This window comes from Zophobas morio, unplaced genomic scaffold (genome assembly GCF_036711695.1).
Source record: "Zophobas morio isolate AGI-343-1 ecotype UQ-CSIRO unplaced genomic scaffold, CSIRO_AGI_Zmor_V1 ptg000049l, whole genome shotgun sequence".
NCBI classification, from domain to species: domain Eukaryota; kingdom Metazoa; phylum Arthropoda; class Insecta; order Coleoptera; family Tenebrionidae; genus Zophobas; species Zophobas morio.
The window spans coordinates 1,053,323-1,063,086 of NW_026972154.1; the positions used below are offsets into that span (position 1 = coordinate 1,053,323).

General features: G+C 29.8%; 1 protein-coding gene across 1 annotated transcript; it reads right to left on the reverse strand.

Annotated features, from left to right (window-relative positions):
* Positions 1 to 739: 739 nt before the first annotated feature.
* On the reverse strand, positions 740 to 2,482 carry LOC135142541 (nacrein-like protein C1). The gene is made up of 2 exons (XM_064074257.1): positions 2,360 to 2,482; positions 740 to 1,105 (listed from the first exon to the last, which is right to left on the reverse strand). The coding sequence occupies exons 1-2, from the start codon at positions 2,480 to 2,482 to the stop codon at positions 740 to 742; spliced, it is 489 nt and encodes a 162-aa protein (XP_063930327.1).
* Positions 2,483 to 9,764: the final 7,282 nt, after the last annotated feature.

Sequence of the window (9,764 nt, forward strand, 5' to 3'; positions counted from 1 at the left end):
TCTCTCCATTCTCTCCACTGTCCCCATTCACTCTTTTAACTCCATTCTCTGAATTCTGTGAATTCTATTTACTCTATTCATATTCTGTTTAATTTATTCATATTCCGTTATTCTGTTTTCCATTTCTATTCTGTTCATAAAATGGACAGACTGAACAGATTCTGTCAATTCTATCGATTCTCTCCATTCCTTCCATTCTCTCCATTCTCACAATTCTCTCAATTGTTCCCATTCTTTGTTTTAACACCATTCTCTACATTCTTTATTTTAACTCCATTGTCTCCATTCTCCTCATTCTCCTCATTCTCCTCATTCTCTCCATTCTCTCCATTCTCTCCCTTTCTCCTTTCAGTCCATTGTCTATATTGTCTTCATTGTCTCCATTGTTTCCATTGTCTCTGTTCTCTCCATTCTCTCTTTTAAAACCATTCTCTCCATTCTCTCTTTTAACTCCATTCTCTCCATTCTCTTCATTCTCTCCATTCTCTCCTTTCTGTCCATTGCTTCCATTGTCTCAAGTGTCTCCATTTTCTCTATTGTCTCCATTGTCTCCATTCTCCTTATTCTCTACATTCTCTCCATTCTATCCATTCTTTTCATTCTCCTCATTCTTCTTATTCTCCTCATTCTTTCCGTTCCCTCCTTTCTGCCCATTGCTTCCATTGTCTCCATTGTTTCCATTGTCTCCAATCTCACTCTTCCCTCCATTCTCTTCATTCTCTCCATTATCTCCATTCTCTCAATTATCTTCATTCTCTGCATTCTCTTCATTCTCTTCATTCTCTCTATTCTCTTCGTTCTCTTCATTCTCTCCATTCTCTCCATTCTCTCCATTCTCTGCATACTGTACATTCTCCTCATTCTCCCCATTCTGCTCATTCTGCTCATTTTCCTCATTCTCTCCATTCTCTCCATTCTCTTCATTCTGTTCATTCTTTTCATTCTCTTCATTCTCTTCATTCTGTTCATTCTTTTCATTCTCTTCATTTTCTCCATTCTCTCTATTCTCCCCATTCTCCCCATTCTCTTCACTCTCTTCACTTTCTTCACTCTCTTCACTCTCTTCAGTCTCTTCATTCTCTTCATTCTCTTTATTCTGTTTATTCTGTTTATTCCGTTTATTCAGTTTGCTCTTTCTGCTCTTTTTGCTCTTTTTGATCTTTTAGATGTGTTTTTTTATAGAAAGAGAAAATTGATATTTATATTAACTGAAGATTCGTATGAAAACATATTTTTTAATAAGAAAATCGAATATAAAATAAAATTTGTTGTTATCATTTATTCCTGTCAACTCGTTCAATTTTAATTTTTTTCTCGTGGATATATTTTCAAAATTCTCAGAAGTAAAAGTTAATTGTTTAATTGGAGTTAACGATAAGATTTTATATTTACATTAAATTACGGGCTAGAGAAGCAAATAAAAACAATTGCAAATTTTTTCAATTAGCAGAAAAACTGTTTTCTAACATTAAATAAGCAAAATTTTAATATTTTTTTGTTCAGAACCAGAAATTATAGAAATACTGAGTTTTCTTCAGAACTTTAGGTAATACGTTTTCCCTTAACCGGAATGGAATCTTTCGGGAAAAATCAATCAGATTATGCATTATATTTTTACATTTAATGAGAGTTTGAGATGACGTCACAAGTTTATTGGAGAGGGTGAAAATATAAGTCTTGAAAAAATGCAGGTAGTAGGTTCTGAAATTATACAAATAAAACAAAACTTTAAAAATTGTGGAAAAATGGAACAAGTTTTCTCAAAGAGACAGGTTTTTCGCACATAATAAGTTAACCTAAATATGTTAGCCCACCACAAAATGGCGACGTCACAATAGCACAAATCCTCCCATTGAACATAATCGACCGAAGATTTTTCTGCTTTATCTGTTTACAAAGCTAAGCAAAACTAAAATATTGCTAGTTTCTCCAAATAAATCCAAAGTGGTTGTGTGCAAATTAGGAAATAGAAAACTAAGGATAAATTTAAACAACCAAATTAATTAATTTTACTTCCACCGTATGATATCGTCGTAAAGAAATTTAATTTCCTTCGCCCGAACAAGCCATCGTTTGCAAACATCTCGCTCCAACCCCAGTAAATTCCACATTCGTAGGAAAAGAAATTATCGATGAACGCTATCACAAGTAGCCCGGATTTTCCAGCAGCCACCCCTAATCGCCTAATCAGTAATCATTGCAACGACCCCATTAAATTAGCCCATCACAAAATGGCGCCTCGCAACAGCGGCGATCTTTCCAGCCGTCCACCCTTTTTCCGATTTTTCCCCATCGGGGTGAATTTTTCATCCAGCAGGTGAAAATCGCAATAATGCATGTGTGCATCGATGTTTCGAACGTGTCCAAATGCGAAATCCACCCTCGGCAGGATGCGGAATAGCGTCAAATGTCTACCCCACCGCCCGGCCGACAATTCGAGAGAGATTTTCTGTCTCTCACACATAGGCAGGGCCACACACATCACTATGTACTACCTATATGCAATCTATATACCTCCATCTATGTGCTTCTAGTACACATTTTCAACCCTGGAAAATTTCAGTGCATAGCCAACTGCGTTAAATACCCTCACACAAACCCTAACCCAGTCTATACCTACAGTTAAAAATCAACAAACAAAAACCAAACGGAAAAACCGTAAGTCGCTGCATGTAGACGCACCTTAACATCTTAACACTTTCTTTTCCAGAAATTCACATTCGAAACGTAGTACAAAAATTGACTTTCGTGATAATCTTGGCCAATGTTCCTATTTTTACTAACGCACACGCAGGAAGCTAGGATAAGAGGATCAACTCAAGTTTTTCGTTCTAAGGGCACGTTTACATTTTGTAGCCGTACGGTTAAATGTTGAAAAGTGCGTCGGGCAATTAACAACTTGCATTTTCACGCATTTAACTGGATTCTTCGATTCGGTTGTGTTACGTTACGGGCAGTTACTTTCTTCTTAAACCATAAATCGGGCAATATCGGGCTAAGTTTTGTGAATTTTACGATATCGATACTACACCGACTGGAACTTTACGTTAATTTCGTTGTTATTACGTGTCAAAAATTACCCACTCGACGATAATAACCAAAACTGTGATTTCGCTAACAATTCGTTTTAAACAAAAAAGAAAAAAAAAACAAAGATATATTTAAAAATAATAAGTTCGACGAATTTAGGTGTTCAGATATTTATTTTGTCGCAACTAAAGTATTTTTCCAAAAATTCGACTATAGTGCCTTATTGTCGGCCTTAAAACAAACCTTCCTACTAGAAAAATTTGTATATTATTAATAAAAATCACTATTAAAAAAAAACACAAAAAAATATAAAAACTCGTGGCTTACTTTGGTAAAGTACAAAATTAATCATATTTAATACAAAATCTCAATCGTGACTTACAACCGACTGCGACAACCCTGGTAAGTTCGATGTTTTGTGTTCCAAGATGGCGTCCACCACTCCCTTTTTTCTTTTTTTATCACCCTGTATACTCGTACGAGCATTGTTATTAAAATGTGGCAGACGCCGTCTTATTTGCATGTCTACACTTTTCGTTATTTTTAGATTTGGGTTAGTGTTTTTTTCTCCTCTATTCGTCGGACCATTTTCTTCTTGGGAATGGTATTATTGGTATTAGTCGTAAATGTGTGGGCACCCATGGGCCATATCGTAGCTTTATGGCTTTATTTATGGTCGGGAAAGGCGCAATTACGAGAAAGAAGAGGCAACGTATGGGTTACGATTACGTAAATAGTGCGACGGCTGGAATACAGGGTGTTTGTTTTTAAGTATTTGCAATAACAGAGTGGTCCACATCGCCAATTATCTGAATCAATATTAGTACGGTTGAACAATTAGCGGTTATGCAACCAGTAATATTTTTGATTTGGAAATTTTACTGTTGTTTTGACTTAGAAACGTACAGTATTTAAATTTCCAAACACTCCCGCGGTTGTCACTTATTTTTTGAAACTAATGTAAAAATATTTGAAGGATAAAGAAGTTTACGTTATAGGAGCAAAAAATGAAAAAAAGGTGTGGTATTGACTAAACAAAATTCTATTTTTTAATATTTTAAATATTTTAAAAGGTTTGTAAAATGTAACATTGAAATTCAAAAATGCAGTGGAATCTTGATGGTTGTTTGTGTAATTAACGCTCGAAACGGTACTTTACGGTTGGAAAATAATGCTGCTGCGATGAGACGTTAGTTGAGGTGAAAGATCACTCGAGGGAGAAAATAACAAAAATAACAAATAAATGTGCAATGATGAAGCTATTTTTTTTATTACTATTAAAGTATTACTTTTTCAAAATGAACGTCGAAATTTCTCAGTTCAGACTTTTGGAATTATTCAAAATAATTGTTTTTTTTTTTTTAATAATAATAATATTCGTTTATATTATCATAAAAGTAAGGAATAATTTAATAGTTCATTAAAAATACGATTTACTTAATTTTCAGTTTTTATGAATGCTAAAATTCCAAATATTCAAATTCTGTTGCTTTTAAAATTGAAAATATTTTAAAAACTTTTTGTACCATATTGTAAAACGCCTTTTTAATTAAAAAAAAAAAACATCGAAAAACCGAGAGTGAACAATTTAGTATTCAAACAGAAAATGTACACAGATTCGGTTTTTCTATATAATTGAATTATCCACTTTAGATGTAGGAAATGCTCTATTCGAAAAAACTGAAAAATCAATATGTGAAAATAGCAACAATTATTTTTTATAAACACTCTGTATATGAAGACTATATTATTATAACAAGATTTTAAAAGTAACTCTCGTGCGATTTTTTCTGTTGTAAATTTTGTTTGCATTGGTGAAAAATTTAAAGAATATTGGAACAAGGTGGCAACGTCGCATCGGAATTTCGAAAATAAGCTGCTGTGGTTATAAAGGAAGGAACTCAGTTGTGTATTACACTTTAAAAAATTTGGTCATCAACTTTTTTGCCAATTTCTTCAAACGAGAAAATTAAAATATTAAAAATATTACTAACTTTTGTAAATAATATACAGGATGTTTACTATTCATGTGGCAAAAATTCAGGGGGTTATTCCTTGGATTGTTTTAAGATTTTTTGTCTTTGGACTATTTTCGGAAAGACGCTTTGTTTCGGAGATATAGGGTGGTAAATATTTTTAAAAACAAACAGTACTCTATTAATTCGTATTAAATCCAGTGGATTTAAGTTTTGGAATTCAGCAGTTTTACAATTATGAGCTTAATATTCGGAAGAAATATTTTTTTACGCTTATTTATATCGCGAATTTTCAGTGGTAAATATTTCAAGGGTAAGCCGCTATTTTAGGTCGTAGACGTAAACAGAGGAGACAAGGTTTCATGTTTATTAAACAAAAATCGGTTTCATTGAATTTTTGAATATATTTACAAATTAAATAAAAAACGACATTGAAATTTGAGAACACAATGGAATTATTAAAATAATTCGAAAGAAGTAGCTTTCAATTTGTGAAATGTGTAGATTAGCGTTAATATAATAAGTTTAGTATTTTCAAAAAAAGTTTTCTTTTGTATTTTGCCTGTGACACAAAAAATACGATAACAAAAGTCAAAATAAGGTATATAAAACGATAAAACATTATACATTTAAACAACTTAAAAATTTTATAATCAAAAATACCAAAATATAAAAAAATACTTTTAAACGCCAAACTTTATCTAATTTTATTCTGAAACGAAATATGCAAAATATACACTGTGTTCCATTAAATCTAAGAAATAAAATTGAATCAAAATATCCAAAACTAATTTTAACTCATTTTTCAAAGGTGTTTTAAAGTTACTACGTGCATAGAAAAACATTTGTCAACGAAATATTTCCAAAATAAAATTTACTCAATGTTTTCATCGACAGTGGCTTGAATTTTTTTGGTTATGGTAGCATAAAATCAAAAAGACCGAAATTTAAAAAAATCAAATCTGAAATTTGTTAAACATCCTCTATTGAATTGCTGAATATAGTGTATAAAGTGTTTCAACTCAAACGATTTTTCAAAAGTGATTTTAAAATTATTATCTGCCCTGGAAGAAATTGTTTAACAAAAAGAAATCCAAAATAAAATTTACTCGATCTTTTTTACCAACAGTGCATTGCATTTTTTTGGTCTCAACAGTGTAAAATCAAAAATACCGTAACATAAAACCAAAATTTTTAACAAAAAATTTTAATTATATCCTGAATCGAATTAGGTATGTCAAAATATATGTGTTCCACTAAATGTAAGAAATAGAATTGGGTATAAACTATCCAAAATTGAAATTTTTTGGACATCCAGTACATACAACAAAAATTTTTTAAATAACAGAATTTAATGAAAAAAAGGTCTTCAAAATCTCAATTGAGTTTTGAAAAATGTTTTACATTTACTGCCTAGCTAGGAAAAATTTATCAACAAAAAATCTCCAAAATAAAATTTACAAATGACCTCGGATTTCTTTATCAAAAGTGGCTTGAATTTTTTTTGTCACAGCACTGTAAAATCAGAAATGACGAAACATAGAACTAAAATTTAATTTTATCTTGAATGGAATTATGTCAATATATAAATTGTTCCATTAAATGTGAAAAAATATAAATTAGTTTAAAATATTCAAATCTAAAATTTGTTGAACATCCTGTAAATTGTACAGAGGAATATAGTGTATAAAGTGTTTCATCTCAACTGATTTGTCAAAAGTGCTCTTAAAACTATTATCTGCCCAGGAAGAAAATATTTAACAAAAAATCACCAAAATAAAATTTACTGGAGCTTACATTATTTTGGTCACAACAGTGTAAAATCAAAAATACTTAAACATAAAACAAAAATTTTAAACAAGAAATTTTAATTTTATTCTGGATCGAATTATGTCAAAATATATAATATGTTCCACTAGATGCAAAAAATAACTGAAATTTTTTGGACATCCTGTGTATTGCACCGTTGATATGAGTATCGTTATAAAATGTTTCATCTCAACAAATTTTTCAAAAATGCTTTAAATCTACTACCTGCCCAAGAAAAAAATTATTAACAAAAAATCTACAATATAAAATTTACTAGCGTTCTTCTCAGGTTTTTTAAACAACAGTGGCTTACATTTTTTTTTGTTCGCAACAGTATAAAATCAAAAATACCGCAATATAAAACCAAAATTTTAAACCACAAAATTTTATTTTGATTCTAAATCCAATTGTCAAAATATATAGGTTGTTCTATTAAATGTAAAAAAAGTGTTTCATCTGAATAGATGTCTGAAAAGTGTTTTAAAACTACTATCTGTCTAGAAAAAATGTATCAACAAAAAATCTCCAAAATAAAATTTACTAGTTTTTTTTATCAACAGTGGCTTGAATTTGTTTGGTCACCACACTGTAAAATCAAAAGTACCGAAACAATAAACAAAAATTTTAAACAAGAAATTTTAATTTCATTCTGCATTAAATTATGTCAAAATATATAGTGTGTTCTACTAAATGCAAAAAATAACTGAAATTTTTGGACATCCTGTACATTGTACCGTTGATATGAGTATCGTCATAAAATGTTTCATGTCAACAAATTTTTCAAAAATGCTTTAAATCTACTACCTGCCCAGGAAAAAAATTATCAACAAAAAATCTACAATATAAAATTTAATAGCGTTCTTCTCAGGTTTTTTAAACAACAGTGGCTTACATTTTTTTTTGTTCGCAACAGTATAAAATAAAAAATACCGCAACATAAAACCAAAATTTTAAACCACAAAATTTAATTTGATTCTAAATCCAATTGTCAAAATATATAGGTTGTTCCATTAAGATTTTTGAAAAGTGTTTAAAACTACTTTCCAAAATAAAATTTACTCGAGGTTTTTTTATCAACAGTGGCTTGATTTTTTTTTTATATAAATAGATTTTTTAAATGTCTTTCAAAACTACTACTTGCCTAGGAAAAAATGTCTTAACAAAAAAATCTCCAAAATAAAATTTACTAATGATCTGAGATTTTTTTATGTACAATGGCTTCAATTTTGTTGTTCAGAACACTGTAAAATTAAAAATGCCGAAACATAAAATTAAAATTGTAAACAACAAAATTTAATTTTATTCTGAATCGAATTGTCAAAATATATAGTTTTTTCTATTAAATATAAAAACAAAGTGTTTCATATAAATAGATTTTTTAAAAGTCTTTCAAAACTACTACTTGCCTAGGAAAAAATGTCTTAACAAAAAAATCTCCAAAATAAAATTTACTAATGATCTGAGATTTTTTTATGTACAATGGCTTCAATTTTGTTGTTCAGAACACTGTAAAATCAAAAATGTCGAAACATAAAATCAAAATTTTAAACAACAAAATTTAGTTTTATTGTGAATCGAATTGTCAAGATATATAAGTAGTTCTATTAATTGCAAAAAAATTAAGTTGAGCATAAAATATCCAAAACTGAGCTTTGTTGAATATACTGTTCATTGCACAGTTGACTGTTGTGTATAAAGTGCTTTCTTTCAACTCATTTTTCAAAAGTATTTTAAAATTACTACCTGCCTAGGAAAACTTTTATCAACAAAAAATCTGCAAAATAAAATTTACTAACGTTCTTCTCGGGATTTTTTTATCAGCACCATAAAATCAAAAATACCGTACCATAAAACTGAAATTTTAAACAACAAAATTTAATTTTATTTACATCTAATTTCGTTTAGATGTATAGGTTGTCCTGTTCAATGTAAAAAAATAAAAGTGAGTTTAAAATCTTCAAATCTGAAGTTTGTTGAAAATCCTGTACACTGTATAGCGGAACACAGTGTACAAAGGATTTGGATTTTTCAAAAGTAATTTTAAAACCTTTATCTTTCCAGGAAGAAAATGTTTAACAAAATTCTCCAAAATAAAATTTACTAGGGCTTTCATTTTTTTGGTCACAACAATGTAAAATGAAAAATACCGAAACATGAAACCAAAATTTTAAACAAGAAAAATGTAATTGGGTATAAAATATCCAAAACTGAAATTTTAAATTTCATTTTATTCTGAATCAAACTGTCAAAATATATAGGTTATTCTAAATATTAAATGTAAAAATAAAGTGTTTCATCTAAATTGATTTTTTAAAAGTGTTTGAAAAGTACTACCTGCCTAGGAAAAAATTATCAACAAAAAATCTACAAAATAAAATTTACTTATTCCCAATGCTATTAGCCCCACCCACCCACCCTCCATTTTCTTAGTGGGTATGTCATTTGCCAAAATCACTCTTATCTTAGCAGGTACAGATTTTTTATCAACAGTGGCTTGAATTTTTTTTGGTCAAAACATCCTGTAAAATCAAAAACACCGTAGGTAACATAAAACAAAAATTATAAACAACAAAATTTAATTTTATTCTACATCAAATTACATCAAGATATATTGGTTGATCCCTTAAATGCAAAAAAAAACAATAAATTGAATTTAAGATATTCAATGTGTACCCATAAAATATTCCATCTCAAATGATTTTTCAAAAATATTTTAAAACTACTACCTGCCTAGGAAAAAATTATCAAAAAAAAATCTACAAAATAAAATTTACTTATTTTCGATGGTATTAGCCCCACCCACTCACCCTCTCTTTGCTTTGAAAGTATCTCATTTGCCAAAATCAGTTTTATCGTAGCAGGTACTAGCCCCGCCCACCCGCCCTGTCTTTTCTTTGGGGTATCTCATTTACCAACATCACTGTTGTCTTAGCAGGTATGTCATCTACC

Excerpts from the sequence above, each read along its gene's own strand:
- LOC135142541 (XM_064074257.1), bottom strand. The coding sequence starts at position 2,482 with ATGTGTGTGGCCCTGCCTATGTGTGAGAGACAGAAAATCTCTCTCGAA. Across the intron at positions 1,106-2,359 it reads TGGATTTCGCATTTGGACAC|AATAAACAGAATAAAGAGAA; the intron begins GTTCGAAACATC and ends CGGAATAAACAG.